Here is a 21,980-nt window from a genome sequence, read left to right as displayed (position 1 = left end):
CCCCCCCCCCCCCCCCCCCGACAATGAAATGAATTTGTGACGGTGGCTCCGAAAATTTCAACTGTTTAGGAACGACCAAAGATGCTCATACCGTCACCCCACCTTACCAGCAATGCAGAACTATTCATCCAAATCGTGCAGATCGGTCTCACAAGGTAACCCCGGTGAGGGTTCGCCAACTTCACGCACCACCCCTTCTTATCCTAATCCATCGGCACTCATTCGGGAACGGAAGCACGAAGGCCGATTCCCAGCATCGAATATCCTTCTCGTTCCGTTGGGTCACCAGCATTACAATGGGACACAATGGGGCGTTAGTACACGACAAGGTGTAATCGGCCCTCGGAGCGAACATCAAATTCTTTGGTGTTATTGTATTTTCTTTGCTTCCTGGGAAACGGATTTGCCGTAAGAACCTCGCCAGTCACACGTCTTCTCACGACCACCGGACCTCGGCATCTTTCACCGTGCGGTCGGTAGAATCTAACCAGTACACGCTACTCTGCATCGTGCCCGGATCACCCTGCACCTTGCAATGCGCCAACCTCGCGCTCCCGATCTACGGTGAGCTACATATCACAACATCATCTGACCCTCTGTCCGGCGATAAGACTGGATGAAGAAACCAGATAGATGGTATATGAACACACCGGTCCCCCGAGTGGTCTAAATACGTTGTTATCCCTTGTTCTCGTGCATTTCCGTATCCCTCACATTGGCCCAGTCCGTGCACATCACGCCCGAGCCTGCAGGCATGATGTTCAGATGACCGTCGCAATGACGGCGGGCTGTCGACTTTTACGGCGTCGGCCGAACAAGTGCCGGGCGCTCGGCCCGAGTGTGGTTCTCATCGGCAGGGTCCGACGTGCCCGTTGCTTCTCGGACATATGCTTACGGAAAGCATTCACCTTGACTTCGCATCTTCCAGCCTTCTACTCATCGAGTCCTGTCACTAGAGCAGCCATGCTATTGGTATGACGCATTGAGGGGCGTGGGCGAAAATGGCGCATCAAGATCAACAGCTCCAGAATCGGAAAGGCAATCATCGGCGCCGAGGGGTTCCCGTTTAGACTTGCAGCAAGAGAAGCATAAAGCTTTATTGTATGGTGAGGGTTTGCCTGTATACAAGAATATCGTCGTGCCTTGGAGTGGGGCTGGCTGGGCGCACGTTCTTCGGGCGGATCATGTTTAGAGGCGCTATCGGTGTATTGTGCGTGTGTGTGTTTAGGGCGGGCGGGCGAGCAGGAAGGGGGGTCCCACCAGTCTATTGCAGTCGATATTGGTGCATTTGAGGCTCACAAGTGTAGGTTGTCTTTTCAACGATTCAACAATGAGGACTGACAATTGATCAATTCTGACTAACATAAATTACATGCACCCGCCCATTCGTTGCGCCCCGCGTGTCGATCACCCACACCAACCCGTATCAGCAGTTGTACGCCGCGGGCACATCACGAAACGGGCCAAACAAAGGGGCATGCGGGATATGTGTATATCTACTTATCTTCCTTCTTGTAATGTTCGTGGTGCTCTTGGTCTTCGGGTCGTATGTGCTCTGGGGAATAAGGTAAAGCATATAGAAAAATGGGCAGACTTGAATAGAACTGAGGCGCGAAAGCGGGCGGGGTTTAAAAGAAAGCAAATTGATCGGGACAGCATTGAAAGGATATCGAAGAATGACTGGGATTTCGGACAGGACGTGAGGTGTCATCATGTGCGGATGAAGAAAATCGGATATCTGCGTGCAGAAGCTGAATTGGCATCAGGGGAAACGTGTTGATAAAAAGTGAAGCATTGAACAATATGTTCAAATGACAGTGCCCATCGCGAGCATCCGTTCGAGACGAAGGAATTCGGGTACAATCGCCGCGTACCCCATGAACGCGTCGATGTCAGAATCCGCGAGCTTGCGTAGGCCAAGCAGGACATCAGCTTCATCGGTTTGAAGACCGACGACTTCTGGCATGGCGGCAGGGGATCCTGAGGCGGAGGGCGATTCGCCGAAAGGTGGCATAAGTCCTGGAGTAGTGAGGGAGGCCAAACTGGCAGGGCTGGAGGTGTGAGATATGGCGGAGGGTGTAGAAGCGAGCGAAGCATACGAGCCAATTGAGGTGTTTGAGCCACCGGTGAGAGTGCGTGTACGCGTGATGGGTTCTGCCAGCTCTGGCGAGGTTTTTGGTGTCATCAGCAATGATGAAGACCGGCCGAAAGCGGATGGTGGTTGCTGGTAGCTTGTCATGGGTGGGGAAGGCTCGGTACTCAAGTCATCCTCCTCGGTTTCATCGACCTCTTCAACGGTGTCGACAGTTGCAAGCATGGTAGTACTCAACCTGCTGCCGGGGTGGGAATAGAAACTACTTCCAGGCTTCTTAAGGACGCCCTTCGCAACAAGGCCTTCACGTTCTTTGTCCCGAGCACGCTCCCATTCTCTTTCACGTTCACGGAACAAGATACTCTCGGCTTTGCGCTTGAGCAACGCGCGGACTTCGTCCCCATATGTGGCATATCGAGCAGTTTCCTCTAGCCGCATCAACCTGCGCCAGGCGTAGCGAGCAAGATACGCAGATCCCAGGGCAGAACGGCTGAGCTCAGGCTTTGGCATGTCGTCGGGGAACGGGAATGCAGGTTGACCCGGAGCAGTGGTGGGGCTGGACACGAAGATTATGGAGTGGAATATGTCGCTGATGAGCTGGGCCATTGCGGGGTAATTCGCGGTTGTTCCGTTGATGATCATCCGCCTTGGCAGGGGGATCGGGTCGTACACGTCGAAAGGCACCGAGGACGGGAACAACGGCTTTGGCGATTGGGAAATCGGTGCGAGGAGACGTGACAGACGGACGCGAAGATGGAGCATCTGCGATTCCAGCAGACATCGGGGGATGACACGGGAGTCTTCAAACTCCGCCGTCTTGCCAAAACGAAATCGGAACTGGCCTTGAGGTCCCCAGAAGCAGAAGAGCTTGTTGTCCAACCTGCACATGTGTGAGATCATGCACATGGGCACGGCAAAACTACACACCCAATCGACCCTCCTGGAGGAACAACCGCAACAAGGCGATCGAAAGCAGTCCACGTCTTTGTGTACTTGCCCATGGCTTGTTGGCGCGCTTCCTCTCCATACGAGCTGACTACCACGCCGATATATCCCTCGCCTAAGCCTGCAGGATGCGGAACGACGCTGGCGTCTTCTCTCTCCCATACCCGGTTGATGGAGGAGGGCATGGCAGATCTTGCCACCGGCTGTGGAGGTGGAATCGACGTTAAGGGTACGAGAAGCACATCAGGCGTGCCCAGCGCCATAACCCCCGTAGTTGAAGACGGCGCCTGCGACAGATAGAAGGCTATATGCGGGGGTTGGAAAGCATGCACGGTGGTATCTATGGATCAATCGTCAGCCCTCTGAACCCTGAACCCTTTCGCCTGCATATGGGGAGCGTTCCCGTTGTAATGAGGAAAAGCATCGCCCGCACCACGAAAGCCGATAGAGCCGGCTTACCTGGCGAGAATCCATAGCGTGTCACAAAATATGGTGCAATCCGTCCGACCTCCTCCGCCTCTCGCAACCCAGGCAAGCTGCATCGCGGCATCATCTCCTTCACTCTTGCCGGAGCGTCGCCGAGGTCGTCGCTTCCACCCAAACCGAGCCGCAGCAGTTCGCGAAGACCTTGTTCGTCCCACTCGCATTTTTCCTTATCCCATAGTTTACCACCTGTTGCTGCCAGTTCAGAGGCGGATGGAAGAGTGTAGGAGCCGCAGAAAAGCGAGACGAGAAGGGATGGAAGAGTAGTGAGTGCGCTCGTCTGGGACGGCAGAGAGGGAAGCAGAGAAGCGAGAAGTGCAGGGATATGCGCAGGTGATGTAAGGGGATGCGGCAGAGGAGTGTGTGGGAATGAAAGAAGCGAGTTCAGCGCGTTATGCAGAGGCTGTGACGGGGCCGGGAGTGTCACAGAGGGTGGAAAGGAGGTGGTCGGGAGCAACAGCGAAGGCGCTGAACCAGATATTGAACGAATGCGTTGCGGTAGCGACAGCTGGGTGAGCTTCGTGAGAAGCAAGTCTGACGCGTCGTCAGCTGGCAACGAGGACAATTACGAATGGAATACGTACCAAGCGCTTTTATGTACATTTCCACGGGCACGTTAAGTGCGTACGTATTATGTGACACTAGTACTCCCCCTCGAGTCCTGCATATTCGGAGAGCGTTTCAGAGAAAAGCAGCGGAAGAAACGGACCACAGTCATGAGTAACAGTCACCTGTGGACCAAAAGCAAAAGGACGCACCCATACTCAGGCAGCTCGTTTTCAAAACGAACCTCCTCCGTGACGACGATGTCGAGGTGTTCGTCGACGACGACTGCTCTGACACCCTCGACGGCCCACTCAAGCCCCAGGAAGCAGTTCTGACCCCCGATCTTCTTTCCCACTGCGCTGCTCATGCTTGCCGAAGCCATAGACATCCTTGTTGCCATGCACTTGATCGTAACTCGTTAGGGGTAGTAATGCGATGGTAGGGTATAAGGAGTATGATGATGGGCGGGTGAGGGAGTCGCACGACGACGTGGAGGAAGGCGGGGTAAGAAGAGGAGGGGAGCGTCGACGTGTGCTGTCCAGGGTGGAAAAGTGAAGGCCGGACTTTTTAAACGGCGGAGCCGGTTGAATGATGTGAGGAGGGAAGAAGTGAGAAGGAGAGGAAAAGGAAGGAAGGAGTGATGTAGCAGTGCAGACAGGGAGCAAGGGAAGTGCGCGCTTGCTTCTTTTTGTCACGGTCGGCATGGGGCATATGCAGAAAGGGTTGTTCCTCTCTCCTCTTCACTTTTCATTCTTCTTTTACCTCATTCAGTAATATAACCTTTTCCTATTTGTCTTGTCCACGGATTGAAGGGCATCGCGGCTCCTGTAGCAGGGACTAGGCGGGCACGAGGCAAAAATCCGCTCACGCGAGGTCAGTCGACGTATTCAAACGCGCACCAAAAGAAGCAGGGACACCGGAGAGTCTCAACCGACGCCCTTGCTACCGCACAAAGCACAGCCCAAGTTTTTAGGTGGCAACACAGTGATGCGAGACTCGTTCGTTCGACCACGACGATCTTTAACACCAGCATTATCCATAATCAATCATTAACATTCCCTATGTGAGGCACGAAGTCACCAATGACGAAAGTCGGTAAAACCCCTGCTACCCTGGATCCCAAATCAAAGCCTATATCTAATTTCCCCATAGCAATGGCATGCAACGACTGAGTACCAAACGTAACTCAAATACAGCCGGCTTTCCTATTATAAGCCAATGGCGGGGTTGGATCTTGGGTTATTGGACCCATAGATACTGTATCGTCAACATTCAAGACTGGGCGACGGTGAGAACCTGCCTCCGTCGTCAGGAACAGTACATTCGGAGGCAGAGAAGCAGCCACGGAACGCCGCGGGCGACGTGGAAGAGTGAATCGCGTCGAGGTGCGTGACCTACGCGTCCCTTGTGCCTGCGCCCCTGCCCCTGCTACTAACGCGCTATGTCGCGTACCTTAACTCCAATGTTTGCAGCATATTTGATGTGCATGAATGGAAGAAAGGGTAATGCACATCTCGGTCTCCACTCCGGGACCGTAAACCTAGGCTTCGCTGCTTCTTGTTCAGTTCCCACCCCTGGAAATCGGGGTGCGGGGGGAGCAACCGATCTCCGCGATTTCCCGGTCCAACATCCCCTTTCGTAATGCTCTGGCATCCTGGTTGCGAAGGTGGAACATCAACAAGACGCCGACATCGACCATATATGTTGCGTTGTCTTCTCGGCCGCTAAAGAGGTATCTCAACGGACCCGTAACGGCATAAAAGGTCCGACATTGCTGGTCGATCATAGAGTTTGCTCGTGCACATGATCCCCGTGATTGTTAGATGCACGTCATGGTCTGCAATACTTCACAATAACTTCGCACCCTGTTATCTGCTTCCTGTTATGACGTTGACTTCTGTCGGCCATGGCTCTCGGCGTCTTGATTTCTCGGCCTATATCGTTCCTCGATCTGTACCTTATGCTTCCAGCCTGGACCTTGACGCCGATTCCCCTTCTGAACCTGGTTGGAGAGCTTGTGGTGCTTAGAATCTTCTTTATGGAACGAGGACTGGGTTACGTGTCAGTAGCTCTGCTCTGTGCTTAGTCACTCTACGCGATCCAACGGAGACCCCCTTCGCTCAGACGGAATTTTAAAATTCCCCCGCTTGACTCCTTATTCTGGATGTTACAAGATGCTGGATTGACCACAAGGCATTTGTGTGCCACTGACATATCATATGTTGGCAGCTTTTAAACGGGACACTGTACGCATCCTACGCAACCGATATCCCTCTGTGGTCTGGTGTCTACCGTGTTTTGTTGTAGTCTTCCGAGGCAATTCTGGGTACACTTTCCAACGAAAAAGGAGCAGCCATTTCTGTCGTGAGGACGTATCTGTCATCACACTGGTCACGAGTCAAGATGGCCACCTCCACCAGTCAACAATAGACTGTCAGCAGCAAAGCGAGATTCCTGCCCTTTGAGTCCAACGCACGAGGAGAACTTTGGTTCCTCTCCCAAGGCATGTATGTTTCGATCATCCGGGCCGAAATTGCTTAATCCTTTCTGAAGTACCGCGTTTGTCAACATACATCTCCGCCCGAGGTTTAAACTCCAATCTTTCATTCCACCTATGTATCAGTGTCCCTCCCTACGACAGTAGGCAGGGAAAGATCATCGAATCCACCACGCAACAGATGACTAGAGCGGAGTCGTTCGCGTTGCCTTTACCTCTTCTCCTCCGCCTTCTTGTTGTCATCTCGGCTGCGTCATCCCTCACCACTGGACAAGTCTGGAGCGAGTTTTCCGGAAGTTCCAGAGACAGGCAATGCACTTGACGCCCAACCGCCCTTGGCACCTTCCGTGTGGGAAAGATTCGCCTCTCGCCAACTGATATTCCACTTCCATAACTGTAGCTCGATAGTAGAGGCTCCGGTTGCCTTAAACAGGTGAAATTGTGATTCAGCAATGGTATGACTTGTATGGTGTAGAACTAATCAAAGTGTACTTGGAAACTGGTCATCATTCCTACAGTTCCATGCCCTTTCGGCCGATTACTCGTCGGAATCTCGCTCCTCACAACGCGACGGGACAGAGAAAGTACTATCCGAGTCATTTGTAGGGGAGTCCTCATCATCACTCTCTGTTGTGTCCGGGCTTGGGGAAAGTTCGCGGCGCCTTTTGCCTGGTGCCGGGATAAATTGGCGATGAAGTAGAACTTTAGTAATGCACCGGTCATCTCTCTTCGTCGCTGACATTTCGGCATCTTCAGTACTGGCCCCCGTCTGTTAGAGGGCAAAGTCAATGATCAATGCGAAAGCGGTGTGCATGGAAAAGTGATTCACTGGTAAGGATTTCTTTGGGCACCGACCCTGATCTGCCACCTGTGGATCATCATGGGGTCTCCACGCGACATGGTTGGGGCCATAGTCGGCTTCCTCATGTGCGAGAGCTACACCTCCGGCACGATATTGGACGGGAGTGTCATCACATGGCACTGGTAGATCAGTTCGACGACGTTTTGGAATTGTAGGACGTTGGATCTTGGTCGATGAGCTGACATCGGCAATATAGAACGAATCAGGAAGACGGCCATAGCGACCCTCAAGTATTGGTATGAGCTCCTTGTGATGTCTGCGATAGTACGTGGACCAGCCACTTAACGTATGCGTCCGCAGCTGGTGAGGGTACAGTGAGTCAGGGAATTAGACGTTGCGTGATCCTGGCTTACCCGGTTCGCAATTTCACTAAGCACCTGTAATCTTTGGACAGAAGGGCATTTGTGAGCCGAAAACCAATGTAGTCCAGGAGGTATTTCACTTCTTCTTCAGAGTACTTCGAACCGGAAACACCTCCGCCAAGAGCCATACGAGTTGGAAGTGGTGGTTCGTCCAAATCTAGAGGCGGCTGGAGCTGGAAGTGGACTTCCCCCTTGCTTAACCTGATCAACCTGCCGCTGCTGCTCCTTCTGCGGAGCAGAATGGGATTGAAACCAATTAACTTGCTCATGCGCCGTTCCAGGGGAAGATACCGCTGTGTCCGCTTCACGGGACAAGGTAGAAGATCTGTACAAGAGTTCGCCATGTTGATTATAACGCAAAGTCGGGTGGGACGAGATAACACGTACCGTCGTGTCCCATGGCTTTGATCTCTGGGTTCCAGTCGATACCCTGCCCAATTATCGTGTTCCCACAGTAAACGGTTCTGATCCCAACACTTTTTCACCCATCCAGCGTCCAAAACTACCCTCGTCTTGCCGTACTTCTCGGCATACTCGCGTGCAGCAGGCGTCTCCATATCAACAAGGATGATCTCGGCATCCGTGATCGCAGGTTCGCAGTCTCCACCGCCCTCCTTCCACGCCATAAATAGACATACAAGAAACGACAAAAAGATAGGACGTACTCTTACGCGCCTGCTGATAATTTTCCGGTAGTTTGGCGGCAGCTCAGGATCCCAGTAGACGCCCAGGGGTTTCGAGTCTCTAACAAAGATAGAACCGTCTCACATATGCATACTCGCAACCAGCATACGAGTCGTTTGTGTTGTTGAGCCAGTAGTCGAATGCGACGGGGGTGCCAGTGTTTATGCTCGGGGACAAAACCACGGAAAATTTTATGTAGTGATGAGCGGATATACGGAGCCATCACGTCGTCTCTTTGTTTCCACAGCATCCGTGTGCCTCACATAACGCCCAGAATCCTTTGTCTTCGGTGCTGAATTCCGGCTAGAAGTTGCAAGTGCTCAAGCACAGATAACAGGGTGAGGTCACCAGCAGGAGACTTTTTACGATAGACATTGATCCGATTGAAGTTCGACAAGGTCTTGCAAGCCCTCCATCTGTGGCACAACCAGTTTGATCACAACAATCGACAGCTGTGCCCCAGTTCCTGCATTATCTGAGAGCCGGTTGACGGTGCAGAACGAGCTAATGAATGTTCTCTTTCACGTCTTCTGTGCTGCACATTCGAATTTCGAGTTCGGATCTGACATTCGAACGACTCTTCGAACGACATGCCGAACTCGGCCGGAACGGACTATTGGAAGGAAGATTGGACCCTATACATAGCCTTAGGTAATATAGATTAGGAATAGATTAGGTAGTTAGTCCGAAAGTCCGAACCACTCCGAACATGTATAGGAGGATATTAATATTCAAGTACTTCAGATAGGGACGCTCTTTCAGCTCTCTTCCCATTACTTCCATTACACCTAATACTACTCCTCTACTATACAGTCAATCTTTACTTTATCCTCTGCTTCTCTCATTCCGATTATCAATTCGAATTCTCGAACTGTGAACAGCAACACTCGTTATTAGCCTTTCGAGTCCTCTCAGCCACTCCTCCTTTTCGGATTCCCGTCGGACTGCTTGCGCCTTAGACAGGCATTGGCTGCGCTCTTGCCTGGGGTTTAGGAAGGCACATCGAACCCTCGAAGCAACCTTCGGACCGCTCTCTCCTTTGAATCTATCTTCGATTCGGCCACTATTAGACGTCAGAACTACTACTAGCTAGGCTCGGGCCACTACAGTCAACTCCCCCTCCAGCGGACTTACTCCTGACGCCTCATTGGGAGGTGTAGAGTACACTTCGTTCCAAAAGATTCCTGGATTGCCTCCGGCTGAATGAAGACACACGGAGCGAATTGAAGGATCGGGATGCTCAGTCGTACAACTCGTACATGTACATCCTTTATTGCGAACTCGTACACCGTCGAACTACGAGATATGCCCCGATCTGAAAAGAAGGCGACGTAGAATTTCGCCATCTAGCATGCACGTAGAGCTACAAACATCATTATATGCATATGGGCCTGCTATCTTAAGCGTCCACTGTCGAATCGCAGCTCGCCAATGCTCAAGCTCTTACCCAATGACCACTCTGGAAAGAACGCTGCTAGCCCTCAACTGAGGATATCGTCTCAGCGAGAGTTCGGCATCTCGTAACCGGACTCGTTCGTAGGAGGATTTCGACGAAGCTGCTCTTGTATGCGGTCCGGCTCGTTCGACTTTACAATTTCGAGATGGCATTGAGCGACAGATGCAGAGCGGTCCGACGGTCCGATCTTCTGTATTAGAAAGGATGATGTCGAGGATGAGATGCCGAGTGTGCAGTCCTTCGCACCCAACTACACTGGCTCTACAACACAGCGCCAAGGATATCGTAGGTACCGATCTTCTTTGCCAAGTCCATGCTGACCACGCGTACTATAGGCATCCTGAAGCCTGACATCACCCAACGATCTGTATCTCACGTCAACAAATGGTCAACATCTCGTAACCGCGCTAGTTCACCGCCCACTGTCCGAGGAAATAGTCTGCAGCAGAACGACGACTTGCACATCTGGACCGCCAAGGCACGATACGTATTTTTCCGCGCGCGGTTCCAGAAAACGTCCAACTTCCGATCGAAGGGGCTTATCCTCCGCCTTGGATCTGAGGACTTGGCAACAATGGGAATGGAAATCAGCGTGCTATTATTGTCGCGCCAAGCACACGGTGGTTATGTGGGATGTTGGGATGGCTTGGCCAACAGGCCCAACAAGCGAGTTGAACGCCCAGAGGCAACGTTGCGTGTGCTGGTCGTGCGACCAAGACTTGCTATCAATTAGGCGACTGATGACCCGTTGGAGCCGATCTCTAATGTCAGCATCGAAAGTATATGCAGCATACGATGCAAGAATCAGTTCCTCTTGGCGACGTATGACGCGAAGCAGGCCTGGGGCTTCTGCGAGGCTTGGAGGCTTTGATCGGTTCCAGGAATAGATGTTTGCGGGAACCGCGTCCGTCGCTCTCTGCCTTGTACCATGCCGCAGAAATCGCCGACGCCCCCTGCAAAGCCCCCATCAACAACCAAGGATTAACAACGATCAACTCCACCATCTCGGCACCCTATCCCCAGCATCCAGAAGAAGACGGGCCACCACTCGGGAAGCAGGCCGAATCCCGATCCGCCTCGGTGGTCTTGGCCCCCTGCTGGACCCCGACCTGCCCGCGGGCTCAGGAGTCAGAAGACACTGGGTTTCCGAGGGGGGATCTTAAGGACGATTCGATTTCCTGTTCCCGATTGTTGGGAATGTGGCGGGACTGGCAGAAAACGCGGATTTCCTCGTCCTCCGAGGGCGCGCCCACTTTCTTTGGTAGAAGATGTTGCCAAGTACGGCAAGAGGAGATATGAAGCAATATTTTCACCAATGATTATCCTACGAGCATTCGAAGCTGCACACTTTCTGCGAAGAGAAGTCGCCACCAACTTGAAGGCACAAAAAAAGTTACCGGAGACACCGCCGGTTAGAGCACTGCCACTGCTTCTGATGAGCAGAAAATCACGCGCGTCCCTGAGCGGAGGGGAGCTAATCTCGATCGGGAGCAACGGGCGAGACTTCGGCACGTGCGTGACCAATCATCGTTCGAGGCGAGGGGAAGCGAGGAAGTTTTTGACCCGTACTGTCTTTTGTTGTGAAGGGGGCGGCGACTCGAGTCAGGCCGATTCATGCGTAAGGGATGGGCGGCTGGTGGGATGGAATAGGAGATAAGGATGACGATGGGAATGGGAAATAAAGTTTGAAAGGTTGGCTGTGCGCGTGGTTCATGGTGCGTATCGCTGCAACGAACGTGCGCGCGCGAACCATGATAATCGCGACGCGTCAGACGGGCGAACGGCGGTCAACGCACAGCGTGCAGTAGGATTACAGATATGCATGTCGACCAGTGTGGGGCAAGGCCAAGGGGTGAGAAGGAGAATGACGGGAAGTGTATATCCGTTCTCGTTCTCGGTGTCTCTGGTGCACCGAGGCGGGTATGAGTATTACCCATCCCATCCCCCAAATTACTCGATTAACCAACCAGTCCAGCAGCGGGGGTGACGCAAGACATCGCCCTCCTTAGGCACAGCGACTGCTCATCATATTACGATTCCCCGTTTCGACTGACTCGACGAGCTGGCACGTTCGGCGGCCTCGTCTCCCCTTCCCGCATAAGAGTATTTAAGCCCCCCCTTTCACACCGACCTCTCTCTCCCAAATCCCCACCTGCCTCCCTCTTATCCGATTACTAACCATCCCTGCTAAGCCAAGATACATAAGAAACCTTGTCGAACTGCTTTCTCCCGCGACTAGTACTCGACTAGACGTGACTCGCCTTCTTGCGTCTCTCCTCTCGCTTCCGCCGTACCCGCACCCGCGCCGCCGTCTTCTCCGCCCAAAAAGAAACTGAAAAAAAGTACTCAAGCTTTCAGCCTTCTTCCCCCAACGCTTCTTCCCCCATCCATCGTTCCATCGTTCATCCCATCCTTCCTACGCCCAGAACCTGCATAATATTCTCGGGCTTCTGTCGTCCGTAACCCACCAGAAGACGCTCCCAATAACAGCTTTGCGCCCGCAGCCCCAGCCAGTGCTTGTTCTTACTTCCAACATCTGCTGCCTTATTGGACAGACTTCTATCTCGCACAAAGAGGGATTTATAGCTCAAAAGTCGCATACACGCTCATCCCCAACCTCTCACCCCTCAACCCGCAACGCCCATCCCCCACCACACCCATCTTCAATCCACGATGATCTCCTCCCAGCAACAGCCTCTCCCCACTCCGCCAGACACGCCTCCCCAATTCCCCAGCACAGTCCTCGACTGTCCTGCACTCCCCTCCCCACCCTCCGAGCCCGTCCCAGTCCCCACAACCGCACCGACCAAACGCACGCCCTCATTCCACCTCATCCTCCCCCTCCCTCGGCCCGCTAGCATGCCCCTCCTCTCCCCCTCGCCAAGCGCCTCCCTGCTCGCCTCTTTCTACCCTCCCTCATCGGCAGAAGCACAGGCACACGACCATATCTACGAGCATATACTGCATGACCCGCTCATTGGCGCGACGGAGATGGGCCAGAGCGCGGCTTACGCGGCCGTGAGGAGGTATATCCTTGCTGAGGACTTGTTTATCTTCCCTACCGATGGGAGGCAGCTGAGTGATGTCCTGGGCCGGTTTGCAAGGGATGTCATACACAGTCTCATCAGTGCGTCTCTTTGGTTTCATTTATGCTAGTGCTGACCGTCCCCAGGCCAGGCAAAAACCCGCATAGAGGAAGGCGGCTACGCTCGTGCTCGCGCCATAGCCATGCATTCTCTCCACACGCAGGTCTTAACTCCAAGCGGGACGTCCACCCTCCTAGAGATACACAAGGAGCTCACCCCAGCGCTGTCGAGGAGCGAAGGGAGCGTCTCGGGGGACAGCGAGGGTGAGGAGGTGCGCACGCCTGGTTTGGCAAGCTCGATGGGAAGGAGAGCGAGGATGCGGATGACGATGACTCGCATGCAGGAGAAGGACGGTACCGCTCCTGGGAAGGCCGGAGGAGGGGAAGTGGTGATCGCTAGTGCTTGAGTTGCGGCGACCCTGCCCTCGCTCCCGTCGTTCGGGCCCGGTCAGTGCGGGCGCTTCCCGAGGCGGGACGAAACGCCGATACCCAAAGCGGGAAGGAAGCCAGAAGTCAGAAGCCTAGCAAGAGATTACCTCTCGAGCGCCCTACCCCTTCTACACCCTGCCCTGGCTTCGGTCCCGCTTACTGTCTATTTCCCTGGTTCTGCTGGTTCTAATCCTGGTTCTGCTCGTCGTCTGCTCAGTCCCCGCTTCGGTCTTCTCTCCCTGTTTCCCGGCTGTCCGACCCCTCCCCGCTCGCCTGATCCCCTCTCCGCCTGCCCGATCCCCGACCCTGATTATCCCATTGGGATTGGGGTTGGGGCTGTCATTATCGTTGTCGAACCTATTGTCACCCCTCCACCCGCAACCTCACTCCTGACTGTCACTCTCGCTCGCGTGACTCACTGTATTCAAGCTTTCATCACCCTCAAGTTCCCCCGTGGTCGTCACGCGTCATGTCAATATGATACTGCCTTGTGCCTGTCTGAGTGACAGGCGAGGACTATGCATACCTCTCACTGTATTGTACCCTAGCATCATGTCATGTCATCCACTGTTATCAGTTACCCGTTATCCATCGTCAATCGCCGTCGTCCGTTGTCTATTGTTATCCTGCACTGCGCAGTGATATCATAGCTTATGACACTGATGACCGCACAGGTCGGAGAGGACAACCCTCCCGGTGAAGAGCGCATCCGACCATCAGGTAGTGGCGGTGCGTCTTCCCGGCTTCCATTCGCGGCTTCCGACTTCTCCCAGCAGAGGCGCCCCTCTCTCGCGTTTAGGGGACCTTCATGAGTGAAAAAAGTGCACAGTATGGTCCTGTGTCGCACGTTCGAGGGATGAGCCACCTCACTGGAGGTTGAATGGCACTAAACTCACCCAGCCATGCGGAGAGGGTTATGCACCGTGCGTGCGTGCTGTGTTATTACACTTTCACTCCTCTCACTCACACTGCTCACTAGACACAGGAGGCGGCGTGCGTGCCCCTCCCCCTCTCCCTCTCATCTCCCCTCTCTTTGGTGGCATACATTACCCCCATCAACTAATATCACCCCACGCCGTCTCCTGTGTCTCCTTCCTGTGCATATATCACTCCTTCATCACACCATCAGCATATATACACCACACGACCATCCCCTCTCTCTTCGTGTCGCATGACCACTAGAACCCCAGCATGCCCCTCCTCCCACTGGCTTTGGTGTTACTCCCCCTCCTAGGGCGGGGAGACCAACACCCCTTCCTCCCCCCACCTACTGACCCCTCCCCCGCTCCAGCACCCAAACAGCCCCACGGCCGCTTTCTCCACCTCACAGACATCCACCCCGACACCCACTACACACCCTACACCCGCCCCTCGAGCGCCTGCCACAACACCCATTTCGGGAAGAAGTCGACGCGCGTCGCCGGTTTCTGGGGAACACCAGTAAGCGACTGTGATTCCCCCATAAGGCTCGTAGACCTCGCCCTGGACTTTGCGGAACAGTGGGCGGACGAGGTGGATTGGGTCGTTTGGACTGGGGATAGTGCGAGGCACGATAATGATCCTCAGCTGGCGAGGACGGAGGAGGAGATCGAGGGGAGTAACCAGTACCTTGCTACGAGGATGAAGGAGGTGTTTTGGGATAGGGGCGTGCCTGTTATCCCTAGTATTGGGAATAACGACGTTTGGCGTGAGTCACCTGTATGCGTGTATGCGTGAAGCTGACCGGAGAATGAATATATAGCGCACAACGTCATGTATCCCGGACCGTCCAGTACCACCCGGGCGTACGCGAAGATGTGGACGCCTATCCTCTCCCCTCTGACGAACCTCTCTACTCTCTCCCACGGGCTGTACTTCTCCACCCCCCTTCTGACGGAGCACAAGGTCGCGGCTGTGTCGCTCAACACGCTCTTCTTCTACGACTCGAACAAGGCTGTAGACGGGTGTGAGGACGATGACGACCCTGGCACAGAGCAGATGGTGTGGCTCGAAGCTGAGCTCGAGAGGTTCAGGAGGGACGGGTGGAGGGTGTACCTCACTGGTCACGTGCCCCCCAGCACGAGGAACTACTATGCCGGTTGTGTAAGTCCTTGCTTCATCCTTGTATGCGCGAAATTCACCCTGTGCAGTATAGGAGATACGGAGAGCTCGCACTCCGGTTCCAGGATATCATCCTGGGCCACTTTTACGGGCACATGAACATGGACCATTATTTCTGGATCTCGCTCGACGACGTCAAGTCCGCCTCTAGCAAGAAGTCCAAGTCCAAGCCTGGCGCGCGCCAGTCCGCAAAGTTCCCAATCACCATCCAAGGAGCGCACGACTACGACCACGAGGACCTCATGCGGGAGCTGAAAGCACTCCCGAGAGAGGAGAAAGTCGACTTTGCGGATTATGCGGTTGTGAACGTCCCTGCTAGTGTGGTGCCGACGTATTTCCCGGGAATGAGGGTGTATACGTATAACGTTAGTGGGATCTATCCCCCGCCGCCTATCGTCCCCGAGGAGAGCTTCGACGTCAACACCGAATTCGACGATGATACCGAGTCTGAGTCCCAAGGCAAGAAATCCAAAGAGCCCAACCCGTGCAAAGGGCAGAAGAAGAATTCCCCCACCTGTGTCGGGGGCAAACCGCGTCATTCCCACCCTCTTTCCGCCACTCGCGCCCCCGGTCCGTTCACACCCACGGGCTACGCACAGTATTTCCTTCCTGGGGTGGAGGAGGCTGGGGAATCCGAAGCCCCTGTGTGGGAGCTGGAGTATGCGACGTACGAGAGTGGGGGGAATGGGACTTGGGCTGAAAAGGGCTTGTTACCCATGCGTATGATCCCTAGGGAGCTTGGGGGGCATATGCGCTGCCCGTCCTTGGAAGCTCCTGAGTCCCTTGCCGACCCGGAACCGGATGCAGAAGACCCCTCTGAGCCCGAAGCGTCTAAGAAGAAGCACAAGAAGAAGAAAGCCGAAAGGAGAAAGGAGAAACAGAGAGAACGACTTCGGACCCGGCAGCTCTTGCCCTACCAGTTGAGGGACCTCACCATACCTTCCTACCTCGCACTGGGGCGGAGACTGGCACGGGAAGAAGGGGTCTGGGGCGAGTTTAAGAGGAATATGTATGTTGGTACTGGGGAGGAGGAATGAGCGTCTGCGCGTTGCGCGTAGGGCAGCTGCTCCCCTTGTTTGGTTGGAGGGTTGCTGGAGGGAGTGTCACTACTGGAGAGCACGGGACGGAAGAAAGTGTACAACTGGACGCGTGTAAAGTTGAATTCGAAGGGATACTGTAACGCAATCTGATACCCCAAACTAGCCGTATCTGTGCATCGGATCGTATCGTGGGGAACATGGATCGAGCATCGGTAGGAACATTGGATACCTTGCCACTTGCGCATTAGTGCTGTACCTGTTGGTGGAATGTCACGGTATTGGTGGTGTGCTTTGTTTGGAGGCTTTGTTCGGCTTTTGTTCGGCCGGAAGCAATACACATCCTCGTCGGCAAATTGACTCATCTCGCACCCCTCGCCCACATGTTCTGAACCGCTATTTATATCTGTCTCGGAAGTCGAAGGCACAGGATGGACTACACGAATGAGTTGCCTAGACTGTTTGGAGTGCCAGTATGTGTCGACTAGTAAGGGGATAGAAAAAACTGCCGGTGTCTCAACTGTCTTCAACTACGTCGACGGGTTACTGTTCCAAGCTGGGCGATGCATGCCCGGACCTCTCTTTGCCCTTCAGCCTGGGAGAGCTTGTTATAGTCTGCTTGACTTGAGTTGAGATAATGGGAGATGACCGGCGGCCTCCGAGTCTGGTTCAGGTTGAATATACACATTTCTCGTTGGACAAACTTGTTCAAGTGCCGGACGAGCTGGACTGTGCATGGTTCATTCTCATATACTCATATCGAGGAAGCAAACCCGCGCATGATCTGGAAACGCGGCCAATGGAATAACTCCGCACTTCCGACCATTGCTTTTGGATGGTTTCGTAGCCGAGTAGGCTTCTCACGAGACATGTCCAAACGTCACGCGTCTTTCTTCCTTTACGACCATGAGCTCACGCCGTGGTGCTATTTTTGTTCGGTGCTCAAAGCCGCTGGGCATATACTGGGACGTGGACGATGCGGACGTCCTGCCACATGAGTACTTGAGACTCATCAGCAGGCGCATAAGGGTATGTCCTCTCTCTTCATCGCTCTATATATGCGCATATATGATCCAATTCCAGGAAGGAGGCGGAGACTATGAACCATCTATCGACGCTGCCGATATCATACTTGTAGACCGACAAGCGATTGCTGCTCGCAGGTATATCCAGAAGTATGGAAGGACGAAGCTAGTCCTCGACGCTGTGTGGGTACTGGGATGTCGACGAGCGGCTGCAAACTTATCTGAGTACAGTTAGTATGCGCATCCGAGTATGTTCTTTTCTTTGCAGGTTTATGATCTTCTTATGTACATTCCATCAGGAGGGTGGTGGTGATTACGAGCCCTTCATTCATGATGCCGATATCATCCTTGTTGACAGGCATACACCTGCCGCCCGGGAGTATGTACAAATGTATTCAAGGAACAAAGTGGTTCTTGATGCCAGTTGGGTGAGAAAGTGTTGGGACCAGCGATGCTTACTATGGGAAGATACCAATTGGGCAGGTTGTCGACTGGAATGCAAGGATCAAGAGCCCGGGGCAATAAACCACCCCAAGTATGTACCTCTTGTTTTCTGATCATTCTTTCCTGACACAGTTGCGAACCTGGAAGCAGTACCTCTATCATCTCAAATGCACCTGCAAGCGCAGGGTTAACATCTATCAGTTCACCTCCTATCACCAACACTATTTTGCCAACCAGCAGTGGTTCATTCCCACAACAACAAAATACAGGCATGACTTCTCATGACTCTGAAGAAGAATTGAATCCCTTGCCACCAAGAGCACGTCCACGTCTCATATTCCAAAGTCCTTCCATGGGCCCGCTTGGTCTGTTTCTTGATCCGTGCTTGCCCGAACGAGCGAGTCTCGTGAATACTATTGAAGTAAGCATGCTGTACATCACCCATCGAAACAAGTTGAACTGGTTTAGGAAAACGGTGGACGCATTGCTTTGCTCGGTGACTGCGATAGTATCATCACGCTTCCTGACCGTCAGGAGATACTTCATCAAGCAACACAGCGCAACTTGATAGCTGTATCACCCAAATGGGTTCATGATTCAGTGAAAACGAACTGTCTGCTTCCGCTTGAGGAATACAGATTGATCGAGGCTGCAAGGCCAGATGACAGCGAGCTCCAACGATGTCTGGAGCCGGGTGAGCCACCCCTGCCAATTCCCGTCGGTCCTAATAAAAGAAGTTCTCGTCTCAAACCCTCCAAAGAAGAAGTGGACTACGCCGTGGAGTATGTGGTTTATCGCCTGGCAAAATCTCGTTCAGTGAAACGAAACGATGTGCTTATTGAAATTGCAGAGCGAGTGAGCATTCTTCTCTTAGTTTCTGGTTCGGTGTGTTAGACTTACCCTATTATTTCCCAGCTCAAGACATTACCAGTAGAGTCCTGGAGGGATTTCTATCTCAAGAATCACAGAAAGCTCATACGAAGACTCGAAATGCGCTGCAGTCGTCTTCCAGAGACATTTTACGTCAAAGTAAAGAAGAAAATCGTGCTTGCAAAACCACAACCTCGATCCTCAACTCCTCCGCCTACTCCACCGACCACCACTCTCCGCCGTCCTCGTGGCGTGGGTTTCCTCCTCACGCCAGAAGAATCCGAATACTGCTTAGCATATCGTAAATGGAGACTTCGAAAAGAGAATATCTTTCTGCCAAGGGCATTTGTGAAGAAATCACGAAAATTGTGAGCTGTTCACTTGCCAAGCAGTACTTCTGCATGATGCACTTGGCTCACCAGATGTCAGCTTCCACACCGGAGTGCAACAGCCTGGGCTCTAGTAATGGGACAGTTCAAGTGTGCTGATGACCCCAAGCCAGTGCAAAAGAGCTGAGCTGAAACAGCATCTTGAAGAAGGCATCTGACGACTTGTTTTGTCATTCCTGTCCGTTGCATGCACCAGTTCCACCCAATCCAATCCGATCGCACACGAAGGACTCCAGTCCATCCGATCCACATTAATCCACCACCCACCCATCCAAATGTTGCACGTCCTATCCCCTCCAACTCCCAACTCCCGATTCCTCATCCCCCTTCAGCCTGAGCTACCTAATCCCCTCAAGGACACCACCCCCCCGGGCCTCTCTGCCTATCCCTCCTGAGTCAGGTAGCCGGCATACCATCTTCCCTTGGCTTAGTGCCCTCCCATCTCCATTGGCATCTCCATCCCAGCTCCATCCCCACTCCAGCTCCGGCAGCCCGGGAAGAGTCCGAGGTCTGATTTCCTGTTATGCCCACGTACATGTAGTTATGTACAAGTATGATACATCCATATTCCATATTCCCTCCAGTCCAGTCTTCGACCAATAAGTTCCCACCATCCAATCCCCTACCTCCACCCTACCTCCCCCCCCCTCCCCCCAAAAGGCGCCTACCTAACTCCCCTAAGAACATCAAACACCTCCCCCTGCCTGTCCCTAAACGCGCCCAGCCCTACCCAAGTCAGCGCCAACACGTTTATCCGATTCGCAAGGGCGAGTACTGTCCCCCCCGGGCTTTGGGGTCTCCCCCCATCCCCATCCCCCTCCCCCTCCCCAGCTCCAGCTCCCTGTACAGCTACAGCCGCCCTACTCCCCTGGAGTAACTGCGTACGCAGTCTTTCCAGCCTCGGGATCGGGATCTCCCGATCTTGCGCAGCGTACCTGATCGCTCTGGCATCGTCTTCCTCTCCCAAAATCTGAGCGCGCAGTGCGATCCTCACCAGCTGGGCCATGAACGGCCTATACTCTCTCGAGACATCTTCTTCCCTTATCGGGCGATCGAGCACTCCGAGCACTTCGCCGTCGTGGGTTATGCGCGTGAGGCAGACTTGGAGGATGGAGAGTGAGACGCTGGAGAAGTATGCTTGGGCAGGGTCGGAGGTGAGCAGCTGGTGCAGCTGGGGGATGTGGGAGAACTGGTCCGCTAGGGCGGCGTAGAGCGTTTCACGGATGAGGGCGAGGATGGGGGAGGGGGTCGTTGGGGATGAGAGGGGGGATGCGGGCCGGGTGGGGGTGTGTGGTGAGGGGGGAACTTGGAGCTTTGTGCTTGGGATAGGGTCGGGCGAAGGGAGAGGGCCTGGTTTCCCGCTGCGAGAGGGCGTGCGGCGCCTGGGAGAAGGAGGAGGATTAAGTTTCGCCCCTGGCCCCGCGCCAGGGGACGCTGGCCTCCCTGGCGAAAGCGGTACTTGGAGCTTCTCCCCCAGTTCTACCCCCACGGGCGGGGGAGGGGGAGGCAACGGTTTCTCCTCCAGGGCAGGCACATACCCCGGCGGTGCTTCCCAGCTCGTCCTCCCCCCTCCAGCTCTATCCAGCACAGCCTGCAAATCCCCCCTATACCGTTCCTGAAATGTCCTCCTCTGACTTATCTCGATCGCAACTGCTCTCAATTCTGCTGCTAACCGGGAGAGTGATTCCCGGACGGGGGAAGTGAGGGGTTCTAAGTCGCAGATGAGGCGGGCGAGATCATGTTGATACCCGGGGGGGAGGGCGCGTATGTGGGGAACTGTGGATGACCAGAGCTGGAAGAGGGGGAGGAAGTGGGGAGGGCAGGTTGTGAGTGTGAGTTGGAGTGGGGGGGAAGGGGGAGAAGAGGGAAGTGTGACTGATGGTGGGGAAGTAGAGGAACGGAGTGCGGCGAAGAATAGGCATAGGGCGGGTCCTGCGTGGGGTGAGGTGGGGAGTGGGTGCAAGGAGAGTACGCTACCTTGTACCATCAAATCTGCTTCTGCGCTTTGTAACATGTCATCTGATAACAACCTTTCTGCGTGTGCTTGTGATAGCGCTCCTTTCAGAAATGAATGAAATGATGCGATTAGTTGAGATTCACTGAGAGGAGAAGGGGAAGACATCGTAGACATAGAGGGTATCACTTCAACAATCAGCAAAATAATAAGTGCGAATGACGTCTATCTGACTCCACCGGACATTCATTACCCGTCATTCAGTGGCTGTGACATTACATAACATCGGATTATCTTCTCTCCGTAAACAGGGTCTCACATCGAGCCCTTTGTGCACTGATCACTTGTGACATCCTCACATTGGTGGTACACAACTCGCTCACAACAGTGCTCGTTCACAGAAACACAAAGGAACAGAGAAGAGAGAAGCGCCTCCCTCTCCGGCCCCGACCTTCCCACCCCTCAACCCAAGCTCACCCAGTCCATCATCCCCAATCCCATCCCATCCCATCCCATCCCCCCAACCCTCAACCCTCAACTCCCCAACCCCAGTCTAGCCCATGTCAGACAGCGCCAGCGCCTCCGGATCCTCAACAGCAGGAGAAGAAGATTCAGAACTATATGACGCTCTCCAAGCTCGACTTCTCCGGTCAGGGGAATGGACCCGGTGCGTCCTCCTCCATCCCTCCCCTGTGAACGTAACTAACGCTTCCTTCCCCC

At 53.9% G+C, this 21,980-nt stretch overlaps 7 protein-coding genes across 7 annotated transcripts; 4 read left to right on the top strand and 3 right to left on the bottom strand.

Annotated features, from left to right (window-relative positions):
- Positions 1-1,544: 1,544 nt before the first annotated feature.
- DACRYDRAFT_24727 (uncharacterized protein) lies at positions 1,545-4,481 on the bottom strand. The gene is made up of 5 exons (XM_040773819.1): positions 4,279-4,481; positions 4,105-4,181; positions 3,497-4,054; positions 3,020-3,377; positions 1,545-2,972 (listed from the first exon to the last, which is right to left on the bottom strand). Exons 1-5 carry the CDS (start codon positions 4,452-4,454, stop codon positions 1,808-1,810), a joined length of 2,334 nt encoding a protein of 777 aa, XP_040625173.1. The 5' UTR covers positions 4,455-4,481; the 3' UTR covers positions 1,545-1,807.
- Positions 4,482-7,335: 2,854 nt separating this feature from the next.
- Positions 7,336-8,497, bottom strand: DACRYDRAFT_118980 (uncharacterized protein; the record flags this gene model as incomplete). Its single annotated transcript, XM_040770700.1, has 5 exons — positions 8,453-8,497; positions 8,175-8,401; positions 7,868-8,112; positions 7,779-7,802; positions 7,336-7,725 (listed from the first exon to the last, which is right to left on the bottom strand). The coding sequence occupies exons 2-5, from the start codon at positions 8,185-8,187 to the stop codon at positions 7,336-7,338; spliced, it is 672 nt and encodes a 223-aa protein (XP_040625172.1). The 5' UTR covers positions 8,188-8,401; positions 8,453-8,497.
- Positions 8,498-9,290: 793 nt separating this feature from the next.
- On the top strand, positions 9,291-11,948 carry DACRYDRAFT_24726 (uncharacterized protein). Its single transcript, XM_040773818.1, has 2 exons — positions 9,291-10,212; positions 10,263-11,948. The coding sequence occupies exons 1-2, from the start codon at positions 10,149-10,151 to the stop codon at positions 10,658-10,660; spliced, it is 462 nt and encodes a 153-aa protein (XP_040625171.1). The 5' UTR covers positions 9,291-10,148; the 3' UTR covers positions 10,661-11,948.
- Positions 11,949-12,293: 345 nt separating this feature from the next.
- On the top strand, positions 12,294-13,912 carry DACRYDRAFT_24725 (uncharacterized protein). The gene is made up of 2 exons (XM_040773817.1): positions 12,294-13,054; positions 13,100-13,912. The coding sequence occupies exons 1-2, from the start codon at positions 12,601-12,603 to the stop codon at positions 13,417-13,419; spliced, it is 774 nt and encodes a 257-aa protein (XP_040625170.1). The 5' UTR covers positions 12,294-12,600; the 3' UTR covers positions 13,420-13,912.
- A 700-nt stretch (positions 13,913-14,612) lies between these two features.
- DACRYDRAFT_96807 (uncharacterized protein) lies at positions 14,613-16,732 on the top strand (the record flags this gene model as incomplete). Its single annotated transcript, XM_040777406.1, has 4 exons — positions 14,613-14,658; positions 14,733-15,128; positions 15,183-15,523; positions 15,571-16,732. 4 exons carry the CDS (start codon positions 14,613-14,615, stop codon positions 16,576-16,578), a joined length of 1,791 nt encoding a protein of 596 aa, XP_040625169.1. The 3' UTR covers positions 16,579-16,732.
- Positions 16,733-17,484: 752 nt separating this feature from the next.
- DACRYDRAFT_111242 (uncharacterized protein) lies at positions 17,485-18,128 on the top strand (the record flags this gene model as incomplete). Its single annotated transcript, XM_040769198.1, has 5 exons — positions 17,485-17,607; positions 17,662-17,786; positions 17,839-17,851; positions 17,903-17,982; positions 18,041-18,128. 5 exons carry the CDS (start codon positions 17,485-17,487, stop codon positions 18,126-18,128), a joined length of 429 nt encoding a protein of 142 aa, XP_040625168.1.
- A 1,842-nt stretch (positions 18,129-19,970) lies between these two features.
- Positions 19,971-21,437, bottom strand: DACRYDRAFT_96806 (uncharacterized protein; the record flags this gene model as incomplete). Its single annotated transcript, XM_040777405.1, has 3 exons — positions 19,971-20,137; positions 20,171-21,238; positions 21,284-21,437. 3 exons carry the CDS (start codon positions 21,435-21,437, stop codon positions 19,971-19,973), a joined length of 1,389 nt encoding a protein of 462 aa, XP_040625167.1.
- Between the last annotated feature and the right edge of the window lie 543 nt (positions 21,438-21,980).

Source organism: Dacryopinax primogenitus (genome assembly GCF_000292625.1).
Source record: "Dacryopinax primogenitus strain DJM-731 SS1 chromosome Unknown DACRYscaffold_20, whole genome shotgun sequence".
NCBI classification, from domain to species: Eukaryota; Fungi; Basidiomycota; class Dacrymycetes; order Dacrymycetales; family Dacrymycetaceae; genus Dacryopinax; species Dacryopinax primogenitus.
This window is presented reverse-complemented; position numbering and strand designations above follow the sequence as displayed.